At 42.1% G+C, this 13,749-nt stretch overlaps 1 protein-coding gene across 1 annotated transcript; it reads right to left on the reverse strand.

Moving 5' to 3' along the window:
• On the reverse strand, positions 1-6,330 carry txn2 (thioredoxin 2). The gene is made up of 4 exons (XM_047572533.1): positions 6,196-6,330; positions 4,009-4,298; positions 379-502; positions 1-264 (listed from the first exon to the last, which is right to left on the reverse strand). The coding sequence occupies exons 2-4, from the start codon at positions 4,296-4,298 to the stop codon at positions 148-150; spliced, it is 531 nt and encodes a 176-aa protein (XP_047428489.1). The 5' UTR covers positions 6,196-6,330; the 3' UTR covers positions 1-147.
• Positions 6,331-13,749: the final 7,419 nt, after the last annotated feature.

Here is a 13,749-nt window from a genome sequence, read left to right on the forward strand (position 1 = left end):
TGTTTGGAAGCTTGCCAGCTGAGATTGTGGCAAGATTTTTTGTTTATCAAGCAAAACCGGCTTAGAATTAGCCCAAGTGCTGCAGATGGTGTCAGATTCAAAGAGCACAGCAGCTCAGTGGTGGATGAGTGTATGTGGACAGCTGGTTTACTGCCCAATGATTTTGCTGACGAAACTGTCCAACTCGTCGTCGTTTTTTATCCCCACAAAATGGTCGACGACGTCGCCCCCCCGCATGGCGATGACGGTCGGAACAGCGGACACCTGAGGGCAGATCACGTGAAAGACGCGTTAATTCCTGGGAGGTTTTTATCAAAGCTGTAAATCACAACAATAAATTTCTACGATACGGTTCAGAGGAAGTTAAACAGGTCTCACCCCGTATTCGATTGCCAGATCTGTGTGGTCATCTATGTCGACTTTCGCCATGGCGACGCGGCCTTTCTGTTTCGCTACGGCCTTCTCCAGCCTCGGCCCGAGGATCTTGCAAGGACCGCACCACCTAAAAACAACACAACCAGAAGAGTCAGTGAATAGTACACAAGGCTGGGGGGGGGGGTATACCGGCTTATTCATTTCAGACCGGAAGACTTTCAACGTAGCGCTTCTAAACGCGGTGAAGGTGGAAAGGTCCAAAAAACGAAGCGGCAGAACAATTACACTTGTGCAGTTGTATAGGTTTTTTTTTTTGGGTGTCCCGGCGTCCCTGATTTCCGGGGACAGTCCCCATTTTCGGTGACCTGTCCCCCGGCTAAGGCCGTCCCCGAAAATGGCCCCAATTTTAGCTTTTTATGAATGAGGAAAAAAAGGTTGCTCCTAGACTATAGTTATTACGGTAACCGATCTCACCGCTATTGACATTAAAGATATTAGCAGCTTAAATATGTTTAAATATGAATAAATATGTCAAAATAAATTAAACTGTAATTGCCCTGTCACTTAATTTCATATTGATAATATTTAATTATTTTTTCTTTATCTCCGAGCTGTAAATGTTCCCAGATTTCCACATTAGCATGCATTGTTAAAACCTGTTTCACGACTAGTGTGGGATTATTCTACAATATTTATCATCATCACAGTAAAATAATCCATCCTTAATCAATCTACTGCATTAATTCCTCTCTCAACTTGTCATGAACACTGTAATATACACTTTTTTAATAGTACAATAAAATAAAAACGCTACTGACTCAACTTTAGAAGATTAATAAGCTATAATACATATGACATTTGCTGCCATCAACTGTGGTCGTGATCATAAGACCAACTCCCTCTTGTGACAACCACGTCCTTGTGAGCGAACATTTTTATTAATATCCAAGTTCTTAAGTCATGTTTGCTGCCGCTGCTACAGAGTTGGATATTACATTTCTAAAATACGTCTGAGGAAATCCCCAACAACCTCGTCCTTTCATTATGTCTTTCCATTTCCTACCCGGTCGTTAGTCTGCTGAACTCTAGACGTCTCTCGACTTACCCTTGATTTTCCTACTTGAAAGCAATACACTTTGTGTTCTCGACTTCCCTTGTGGTAACTAAAAGCTCACAAGTGTCATTCGAAGGCCCGATAGTCATCTAGAAACCACACATCTATCACCACCTCTGTCAGGATCTGTCATTATCGAGCATCATGGTCCTAACAGGTGACGACAACCATCACAGATCTAATAATAAACTGTATTGTAGCCTGGATGCCAGAACAACTACCTCACTCATGGAGTCGTGGAGTTGAAATTGTCATATTTTTTGTGTGTTTTTACTCTGAACCCCATAATAAAATTAAAAAACAAGCGCGTCAGATTCATATCCTGATAACGAATAGAGAGTCCAGCTGCACTGGACTATGTGGAAACAGGAACAATTGTGGCTCCGCTGTTATTGATTTTCAGTCATTAAATATAATAAATATGATATGAATATGATCTCATGGAGCGTCTCTGTGTATCTGTAGCTCATTCACGAAAAATGCAAATATTTTACAAACAACTTTTTAACACAATTAGATCATTTCTCAGAGGTTTGGTCTAGAGCTTAAGTATAAATAAACAGCAGATTGTTAGAATAAAGCAGAATGACGTTTACTCTGTTGTCTTTAGCCGACAAATAACTGTCTCGCTTGGTTGGAGGTAAAAAACAGATTTATTTCCTCATTACTTGTTATTATTAGGAAAATACCAGCAACTAAACTGCCAATATATAAACATCTGTCTTTTAGTTCTGATGGACAAATAATGTCATTTATAGAGTCGTGCTGATATGGGACAACCTGCCCGGAAGTATCATACAACAAAACAACAAATATTGTTCTTTAAAACGTCTCTTTGTGTGTCTGCTAATGTTTAACTGAGGCTACTGTGTAAATCTAAATGGTTTTATGAGATCGAAACTATGAACGTAACATCCTGGAATCACTTCTAATGTCAGTAAATATATAACTGACCATCTGACCATTTATGAATTATACTAAGAAATACATTCTGGTGTTAGTGACGCTTTATATAACGTCACACTATGACACTTTGGATCCGCACTGATAAACTGTGGGACTGAGACACTTTAAAATGTCTATATATCTCATATCTGTACAGAAATGCTGTATATTCCAGGTAAATAGGACTGTAAATTAGACTGTATATTTTTTTGTAATTCTAACTTACGACCTCATTCTATTTTAGTTTTTTAAGACTATTTTATTTTTATTTTTGACTCTTATTCCTATGTCTATGTCTGGTTCACGTACGTTCTTTGTTATCCTTGGACAAAACAATTTCCCTGTGTTGATCAATAAAGTTATTTTTATTACTAACTGGAACTGTTTATTGTTGTGAGGTGTTTTATTACTAGTTTTTGTGTCGTTTTGTTGTGTTGTGAGGTGTTTTTTACTAGTTTTTGTGTCGTTTTGTTGTGTTGTGAGTTGTGCTTTGGGTAATTGAGTAGTTTAGCAGTGTGAAGATAACTGTGTTGGGCGTGGACTCCAGGAAGAATAGCGACGGCCTCAGCCAAAGCTAATGGAGATCCAGATAAATGAGATGGAAACGTTTGCGGTCGCGCTGATGCAGGTCAGATATTTGAGATTCTCCCACTCGGCAAATAAAATTCTTGCCTCCTAATGTCACATGTGAAAAAAGGCCGGTGGGTTAAAATAGAACTCAAGGGACAGATCATGTAAAAGCCGTGAGGATGATGAGGGCCTCTCTATAGGACACTGTATACTCTACACCAGGGGCGTCAAACTCATTTTAGTTCAGGGGCCACATACAGCCCAAGTTGACCTCAAGGGGGCGGGGCCTGTTACCCAATAGCTTATTACCTGGTAAATAAAGACAACTCCAAATGTTTCCCTTTGCTTTAGTGCAAAAAAAAGTGCAGCTATATGCAATGAACAATTGTGAAATTTCTTATTTTGTCAAAAATTTTCAGCTAATTTCTTCAGTGTAATTTTTGCAAATTCATCCCACGGGCCAGATTGGACCCTCTGGCGGGCTGGTTTTGGCCCCCGGGCCTTATGTTTGACACCCCTGCTCTACACAGTGGTTGTTGTGTAACTGCATGTTACTTGAGTATTTCAGGTCCAGGGTTTAGCCGTGTACGTGTAAATATATTTTTAATAACACACATTCCAGCCAATGAAGAGACAGCTGCAAAACGAATTATTTCCCCAAAGGTGAGTGTGATCTTCAAACAACGGATATTTTGACTGAACTGTGCAGACGGAACCTTGACACCGAGGACTGAACTAGACTGGAAGATGTTCGTAACCTACAATCATTAAAAGTCTTTTCAATGTCGCCGATTAATCAAATCTCAGATTTTTCTCAAACTCGATTTATTTGTTCTTAAGAACTTATGTGAGACTAGAAGGTCGGGCTGGACCGTAGGACACTAAGGGCCAGTTTCTTGTCTTAAGGGAACAATGAGAAAACGACTAATTTTGGCTGCTTTTTAACATCAGTTCATATAACCACAACCTCCTCCGAATAAACCGTCCCACCCGGCTGCACTCACTGGGCATGGAAGTCGATTAGCACGGGCAGCTCGCTGTTGATGACCCGTTCTGTGAAGTCCTCGTTGTCCTGAACGTTGAAGGAGACTTCCCGGCGGGACGTGTGAGGGAGGGCGCGAGGCAAAGTGCGTGAGGGGGAGAGGAAGGAGACCCGGGTCGTGGCCGACTGAAGGGAGGTGGAAAAAGAAGACGACGCTGTGGTGGTGGCGGCGGTGGTGGATGTCGGGGGGAGGCGGCGAATATCTTTCACGGAGAACGTCCAGATTCTACGCACCAGCAGCCTGTGAGCCATCTGGAACAAATAAATAAATAAATAAATTCATTTATAGAGCAGGCACACAAACTGGTTTAAACAAGATTCTCCAAGTCTCTGCTACAGTTAAAATTACGCAAGCTTAGAAATCAATCTTAACAAACTGCTGGTCTTAATCCAATTTGAAACGAAAGTGATGTAACTACTTTACGCTCCTACTCCCTCTAGTGGACACTGTGAGGCTTTATTTCAGAGAAATGTGCAGCAGTGATGAGAAACTAGTTTCTGAACACGTTTAAACTTTCCAAGTCAAGGAAATTGCAGGAACATCATTAGGTAGGAATTAGCTTTGTGTGAAAATCTCTCAGTGAACCACATGTCTTGTCTCAGACAATATAAACCGACCAGCCATGACGTTATGTTCCTCTGAGGAAACCTGGGTCTTGGCATTTATACGAACCACCACCTGAATAGTTCAGACCAATCACCCCTTCCAGTTCTGACGCTCATGTTGACTGGTCTGCGTCTACAAACTGTGATGCTCTATGTGCTCTGACACATTTCTGTCAGAACCAGATTTCAGCAATTTGAGGTACAGTAGATCAGACCAGAGGAGCCGGTGAGACCACGACTCTGCTTCACCTCTTTTCCTTTCTTTGGACCACTTTTGTTACAGGTACTACAGACTGCCAGGTAGACCAGGCATTTTTGGACATGCGCTGATCCAGTCACTTAGTCTTGGAAAATCCGCCCACTGACAGGTGTCCCAATAACAAGTTAATCAGTGGTAATCACCTTTGACAGTGACCTGTAGGTCAGCGTGTTAGGGCTGATCGGTGTAGCCGTGAACTTGACAAGAAGAGGAAGAACAACTTTATCTTGTTTTTCAGCAGCTTATAGAGACTTAAACTTTTTTTTTTTTTTTTGCTTTAATTGCAACTTTGTTGACTTTCAAAATTGTATTTCTAATTAGCAAACATCATATGTGTAATTCATCACACAATTCAAACAGGACTTTATGTCTTTATGACTACTGTCTCTCACCGGGTCCATTTTTACCAAAACAAGTCCCATGATGTCCACTGAAAGACGCAGAGGACTGTTGTTGTCTCTAATAATGTCAGGTATGTTACAAGTTGTCAACCATGACAGGAATTTAGATGAATAATAAACTGCAACAAATCATGACAATTACTTTTAAAACAAAAACACCAAATTTAGAGATTAGACATCAATATTTACAGACTTTTGTTTGAAAAAAAGAAAAAATGAACAAGTAGTTGGTGATCAAAAAATTAAATTCTGTTGTTTAACCAAACGATGATTCTGACTGAGCTCTGAAAACTATTAAAAAATCTTCTGATTAATTGATAAAAAAAACATAATGTGCTCAGTTTCATCACTGATAATCAATTAAAGTCACCAAGATGCTCGCATTGTATTCTCAGCCAATTAAAGAAGTTAGTTTACAAGTCAATTGTTTTACATTTGTAAACATTATTTACGAAATGTCAAACCAACGTTTGCTTTTATTTTAACTATCATTTATTTAGATTTAAATGTGTAAATTGCATTAGCACGCGGTGCCATTGTTGACGCGGCTATGTTGCTCAACTGTTAAAAAAAATGTCAAGATGAGGAAACGACAAAGCTTCAGGTGTTGAGACATGAATAATATTTGATAAACTTTGTAATTTTCTTTAGCTTCATCTACCGGCCGCTCGCTTCCTCCATTAATCTATGTTACGTATGACTTTGCCCTCTTCGTCCTCCTCCTCCTCCTCTTCCTCTTCCTCTTCCTCCTCGTAACCAACGACAACCTCTTCTTCTGGTTGTAAAAACTCGCCACCCGGACGGTTTCACGGCACAACCTTAAACTATCAGACAAAACCAACACCTGCCAATTAAATCTATAAGGAGTGTTTTCTGAGCTTACCTTGATTGTTTAGCTCGCGACGTGCTCCTGGCCTCGCGGACCAATGAAGTGCTTCCGTTTTAGTTCACGCAGCTATTTCTCGCCTCTCAGCGGAGCAGCGCTCCGAGCGCCGCCCCCTTCAGGTCGGAAGAGGAACTGCAGGATGGGATGTTTGTGAGTGAGTTTGTGTGTGTAAGTGTGAGTATTTAGAAAGCACATTTAAACACAACAAACGTGGATCAATTTGCTGTAAAAAGGAAAAAAACAAGAAAAAAAAAGACCAGATAAACTAAAACGTGAAAAAATATATAAAGACAAAAACAAAAACAAGGAAGATGCAACTGGACTGATACTACATAATGTTACTGACTGATGCAGTATATGACTGGATGTTTTTTTGTACAGATAAGAACTATTGCAGTTTCCACTCATGACGTGCATCCAACCAACATCACATTATCCTAATATTTACTTCACAGACGTGAGTGTGTTGTCAAACTTCTCTTCCAACTCTTAATAAGGGGGAAACTTTGTACCAAACCATACTACATACCAAACCACTGGATTTCTCTACAATATGGCCAGGGAGATATCATGTTATAGAACAAGTTCTGCATTTTATTTATTTTTTTGAAATCTGAGAATAAATAAATAAGATGACTAACATCTCTTGTGCTCCACTCACTGTTAATTCATATTTTATCGAGTTGGAACGGCATTGGCCGGTGCCTTTCATGTCCAAGAGGGCAAAGGGATGAAAGGGAGAGAAGGTGGGTGGACTGTTTGGAAGAAGAGACTGGTGTCGTCCGAAGCTCGGTGTAAAAAGTCAAACTGAAGGAGACACTGCAGAGAGAGGATTGCGGACAGACGGGAGGAAATATTCCACATGAGCGAGAATAAAGTCAGTGCTGTAAACCGTCGCGTCCAGGAGCCGACGATGGACCGGAGGATTTTTTTTTTTAAGTCTGCAATGAGAGGTTGAGTGGTTGTTGTCACGGCAACCGCAAGCTTCCACTTGTAAGGATGAAGAGTGAGGCTCATTTAGTGTTTTATGGCTGATGTGTTCATGTTCTACCCTTCACTTCTGTTCTATTTTGGCTCATTTTACAAAGGCAAAAGTTAAACTACCTCCCTCCCCTTGGATATTTTACTGAGGATGGACGGGAGCACAGAAGCGAAAGTTGGACCTTCGAGACCCTCTTCGACTCTTCGACCTCCGCCGCTGTTCAGGAGCGTCGGACCGCCCGGGCTCTTGGCCAGCCTTCCCCCGCACCGGCGGCTCCGCTCTTTATTCTGCAGATCCAGAGCCGTGCTGCCTGCAAACGCACACGCCACTGAAGCTTCGGACGCCTTCACAAACATACAAACAGCGCATCACGCTCACGTGCGTTCGCTGCGTTGCAACGACGGACGTGCAGAGGACGTCCAGCGTGGTACAGTGGACTCTGATCTACGGAGGACGGCCACGTCGAAATCAGGGGTTTCAACACACACGTGGGGCCTTGTTTCGAAATGCCCTCATGCACAAAACAAACAGCAGGAGCTGTTTTCTGATCCGCGTCCATCTGCAGCAATCAATGAGAGGCTCAGAGGCAGAGAGGCCAGGCTGGTGACACCTCTTCAGACATCAGAGGACCCTGCGATCAAAGAAAAACAGCAGCAAAGGAGGAGGAAGAGGAGCTACAGGGTGGACTGTGCAGGGAAACAGAAATACGTAGTGCCATTATTCACTGAGGAAGAGGAGGACGCCAGGCTCTGTGAGTGGTTGCAGAGTCTGGGTATGGCAGGGAGCGAAGGGAAGGACGCGGCCAGCGCAAACAACCAGCAGCGGCTATTTGTGTCCAGGTGCAGGGGGCGGACGAGGAGGCCAGACACGGCGGCAGGCCACAGGAGAGACAGACGCCCCCACTTCCTGCCTCCCATCAATCAGCCGGACTCCCTCCTGCACGTGCCCCTCCTGCTTCCTGAAAACTCCCCCCCTCCGTCACCTTGCGCCTTCTCAGGTGCCCCCGTCCGGTCCGTGCATGTGCCGCCGCAGCAGCCGCTCTCACGGAGGGAAAAAGTGAAGAGAGACCAGTGATCTGCATTTATGATTTATGTTCTACTTCCTCGTTGTACATTAGTCAAGAGTCGACATCAACAACCCGTCTGTGGCGCATCGTCTCAGCAACAAACCGACCTCTGTGGAAATATTCAGGGTTACTTGAGTGGAGCTACATTTATGCTACTATTGTTTGCACCTATCGGCATCAAGGATAGTGATTCCCAGCCAGGAAGTGGCAGATTTGAAGGGATTGGCGTGTAAAGAAATATATAAAATACATTTTGATTTCAAACCATATTTTCACCATAAGCAAAGGATAAATAGAGAAAAGACTGAAGCCTTAAATAAATAATAAGGGAAATACCAAAACAATAACACAATAAACTAGTACACTATGTTAAAGATAAGCCAGCGGTTTATTTGGGTAAATGGTAGATGGAAACATCTAAGCTGCTAATCATCAATCACCTAAATGTAATGGATAAACCAGCTGGTTTAATGTGCTGATGAGAATGTAACTCATAAATGGATGAAACTAAAACGACTGCTAGCTTAAAATTAGCTTAAATGTTATAAATAACTTAGCTAATGTCAAAAATGTTAAGTGTAAAGTATAAATAGTTGAAACAGGTACCAAAAACTAAATTTGAAGCCACTAGCTAACTTACGTGTTAGCCTAGCTAGTTTATCAGTAATGGTGGATAAGGGTGAGTGAAGAGTAAAATGGAAGCCTAAAGAATAATGAATAATAATTTGAAATAACTTGCTAGTTTATAAATAGATAAAAAAGCTATGTGCTTTAAAATATAGTGGAAAGGATAGTAGGAAAATATAATATTAATATAAATGGTTGAAATGGCCAACTAAAAATAATGGAGAACTATTAACAATAGTTAGTTAGTTCATCCAGTCAATACAGTTAAATAGGTAAATGGTAGAAAGTCTCAGGTTAATGGATAAATGGTTAGATTGCACAGGGTGCAGGTTAAATGCAAAGTTGTTGAAAAAAAAAGGGAAAATGACAGTTTGTGTTGATTAAAAGATGAATAGGAGGTTAACAATCCTGTTGTTATGATGCATGAGGTGAAACATATTTATTTAGTCTTTTGATTTGTTTGTTCTAGTTTCTTCCATTAGTGACATGCGGATACTGAAATATCGATACTTTCAATACTTCAGTCACTCGAGGTGATGTAGAAACACAGTGGAAAGTAACTAAACTTCTGAGTTGTGGCAACACAACAAACGTTGTGCAACACCTCATGTTAAACCACTACGAGGCATTTAGGATGAGGAGGAGAACACAGGGTCAGAATTAAGATGCAAGTTTTCATTTTATAGTAGTTCTTAATAGTTAAACAATAATTTATTATATATATTTAATGTTCTTATTATTTTATTTATTTCTTTTTTAAGTGTTTTTTAAGCATTTTCACATATTTTGTATGATTGTGTCTTCTGTTTGGTTTTTCTTTGGTTGTATTAGCTCAGCTATAAAGTAAACGAGACAACTACCTCAGTATACTTTTAAAGAGTTTAAAATAAATAAATAAATGAATTACTCTGACGTCTTGTATTTAATCATAGGATTCGGATACGTTTCGCCGACACCAGCCTGAATTTTACTCGCTGGAATCGAGCATCACTATCTTTCATGTATGGTCTACTCTACGGCACAAGTCTTCAAAAGGGGGTCCGCAGTACTGCTGGAGGGTCGCGACATATTTAGTTGATCAGACATTTTTTATTCGTTTCTTTTTCATTTTCCCCCACAACGCTCCAGCACGGCCACTCTTCTGTTGCACATGTTTAAAATAAAAACATGAATATTTGGACCTGTGTATTATTTAAATAGCTTAATATTGAATGCAAAATAATAATAATAATAATAATAATGTATATTTATAAATAGCACTAGTTTAATATAGAACACATATAGTAGGTAGGGGGTCCATATTTAATCTCTCATCAGTTTCATCAGATCCTTGGCCTGAAAAACATCGAAGACCCCTGGTGTATGGGTCTAACCCGTCTCTTCGTGTCATGTCCTCATTCATCCAGCAGAGGACGCTGTTCGTTGCCCAGACGGGGGTGGGGGGCGGCCGGGGGGGGGGGGGGGTTTATTAGACTGTGGCTGTTGGGGCCTGAACAGAGCGGTGCTGTGTCCCTGTTGAGGTGGGATGTGTGTGTGTCAGGACCAGAACACATGAGGCTCAGTCCTCCTCACCGCTCGCCTCACCTACCCCTCCTGCACATGTTTACTCTCCAACGCGGCCCAAACTGTTTGTGAGTGAGGCTCTTTTTTCTCCCCCCACCCCCCCACAAGCCCTCTTTCCGCCAAATAAACATTGCACCGGAAATTGCAGGGATATCTGGGATTTTTTTGAGGGGGTCCGGTGGAAAGGAGGCGAGGGCTAGAACAAGGCCGCTCTCTGTGACACCTTGGAGGTGAGGGGAGGGCGAAGACGCACGAGTGGAGGGGGGGATCCAGAGGGGAGGGCGCGACCCTGCCTTGGGTGGCTGGCGGGCACCGTCGCTGAAACGTCTACGCGCTAACAAACAGGTACAGGTGACCCAGTTTCCTTTGACCCCGTCGGGAACGACGGCGGTGCGTGCTAAGCCTGACCTCGCTCATCACCCGAAGGAGGCGACCGGGGCTAAAGGTCGCGAGGAAGTGATACTCCGTGACGCAGAGCGCGCCGCACCGCGTGCATCGTAACGACTTCTCAGGAAGGCCCATAACTGCTGCACCCGATCTTGTCTCGCGGCTGTTTATTCGCCTTTATGCGCCTTACTTGTTTCCTTGTCGCACGAGCCTGCAGTTGGGAATACAACATCCATTGACATCGGTGGTTTCATAACAGCCCCTGACAAAGCACACATGAATGGCAGGGTGTGTGCGCGCCTTGCGTACACACAACACTCCCTCCCGCCTTTTGTGTGTGCGTGTGTTTTGTCCCAACTCACTTCCCGTCCACGTCTTCATTTGATAAGAACAGTCTGGCGGCACACTGCGTAAAGCGCCGTGCACCAAGACGATAATTGGTGACCCTGTATTTATTTCAGTTTGTATGAAACTCAGTTAACTTCTCCATCTACCGTCATTTTAAATAATGACACGCTTTCTGTTCCTCACGTGCACTATTGATGTTCGATACCACCGATTTATTTTCCAAGCCGATACCGAGTTAAAATACAGGCTTTTATCGGCGATACACATAGCGATACTTTACTAATGTGTCTGGTAAACCTAAAATTAAAAAAAAAGAGTAATTTATTTAAAAGTCAGAAGTAATTGAGGTAGTGGCCTAATTTACTATATAGCCAAGCTAATAAAACAAAAGAAACCCCAAACAGAGGACACAATCATACAAAATATGCTGTTTTAAACACTTAATTCCAAAAATTCAAAAAAATAAATAAGTAAAATATTAAGACCATTAAAATAAACAATTGTTTAACTATTAACAACTACTGTAAAATGAAATCTTCTTAATTCTGACTCTCCTCTTCTGTCCTCCTCATCATAAATGCCTCATATTCTTTGTTGTGGTTTAACCTGAGGTGTTTCACAAGGTTTGTTGTGTTGCCGCAACTCAATAGTTTCGTTATTTTCCACTGTGTTCCTACATCACCTTGAATGACTGAAGTATCGATATTTTGATTTGAGACCTGGTATCAGAAGTATCCAAATTTCAGTATGGATCCGCATGTCACCGATGTGCACCATGTCTTGATTATAGTGGAGTACACAAAAATGAACATATGCAGAGCCACTTAAAAGTTGTTGCGCCCCTAGACCAGATTTGACACATTTTTAGATCCCAAAAAGAGGACGTCGAGTTGTTCAGTTCCCCATTTTGCTGAAATTAAAATCTGATCTTCACGAGGCATATTTGTGGAAGTGTGTGATATATATATGGGAAACGTTAATTTGAACTTCTCCTCTGCTTTAAATCTTCATTTTTACATTAAACTGCTCCTGAGAAAACACAGAGCGACGCGCTGTTCAGAAGAAGATGGATCACATCCCCATTAAAGTGTGGTTTTGAGATCCTGCAGAGAGGAATGTGTTTTGAGGGATGCACCTACCTACGCTCATGCACGGGATGACACACCTGACAGCTGGTACCAGATGTGTGCATGTGTAACCTCCCTGTCTCCGTTTCCCGGCTCTGCTCTCGTACAAATCCATGTTTCGGTGTTTGGGAAGTTTAAAAATAACTTTGGGACCTGAATTCCTTGTCCCCCTCCTCCTCCTCCTCCTCTCATCCTTTCTTACTGGCACCCTTCTAACCGCCCGCTTTGCTTGTTTTTCTTTCCCCTTTCTTCTGTTTTGGAACAGACTGTCCACTCTTTTATTTTTTCTTTTCCCCCAGTAATCCTGTAACTGTCTGTTCCTTGCACGCGGCCATACATATGTCACACACAGAAAAACAAAGGACACGTGGTTATTTACAAATCAGCCAAAGAGTTATTTTATTCTTTTTTGCAGATGCAAATTTTCAAGAGTTGATTTTTTTTTTATATATATATATATATATATATATATATTTTTTTTTTTTAATTCCCTTCAATTAAACCAAACATGGCTGGAATAAAAGGACGCCGGATAAATAAAAGATCTTGCACAGTGTTAAGGGTTTCAATTTCCTCCAATGACGTAAATCTTGTCTCGTCCAGAACAGCTCGGCGAGCGCTAACACATGAATTTGCGTCGTCGTGTGTCGAGAACGAGAGGAGTGTCGCGGCAGGTGCGACAGGAGCTCTCCTGAACAAACACTCCACACCTGTCCTCCTCTCTCCTGGTCCTCCTCCTCCTCTTGTCCATGCTTTCTCCCACACACAAAAAGTTTTCCTCACCGTAAAACCACCGCTCTTCTGCTCGACGTTGCGTAGATCTCAAATATCACAATGTTCTTTTTTACCCCCCCTACTGCCTATTAAGATTTCCCCATGGCTTCGTGAATATCTCCCCCCCACACACTCTTGTTCTTTGGCTCGCCGTTCCCAAAGATATTGTCATCAACAAGCCCTGATGAAAAGCTCCCCTTTTTGGTTTGTTTATTATGTCTGGGACCAAAGCGGAAAGCTCAAATTCTCCGGTGAAACTTAATATTAAAACAAACAAAAACAGATTTCTCTGTCTGTATTAGTGCGTTGTTGTTTTTTTTTGTGAGGTTCTGCACATTCAACACATGCAAGCTTTAGAAAAATGTTTTTTTTTTCTTCCCCCTCCTCACCACGCTGGGCTTGTTTACAGGCGACTGTTACATCACCTCCGCGCCCTGACAGAGGGAGATGGATTATGTGGGAAGAGGATGGAGGTTTGGTGAATGCATAATTTTTCCCTCGCTGTGTAGGAGTCTGTCCCTGTGTGTGAGGATAGTGTATTTACGACGGCGTCTTGCTGATATGTAAATGTCAGCGTGCTCGCTGGAGTGGCTCTCAGCCTTTTCAGCGTCCGCTCGCTTACGCAACGAGAGCTGGAAATTACATTCACGTCTCCTCGCAATCATCACTGCTTAAAC

Source organism: Mugil cephalus, chromosome 20 (genome assembly GCF_022458985.1).
Source record: "Mugil cephalus isolate CIBA_MC_2020 chromosome 20, CIBA_Mcephalus_1.1, whole genome shotgun sequence".
NCBI lineage: Eukaryota > Metazoa > Chordata > Actinopteri > Mugiliformes > Mugilidae > Mugil > Mugil cephalus.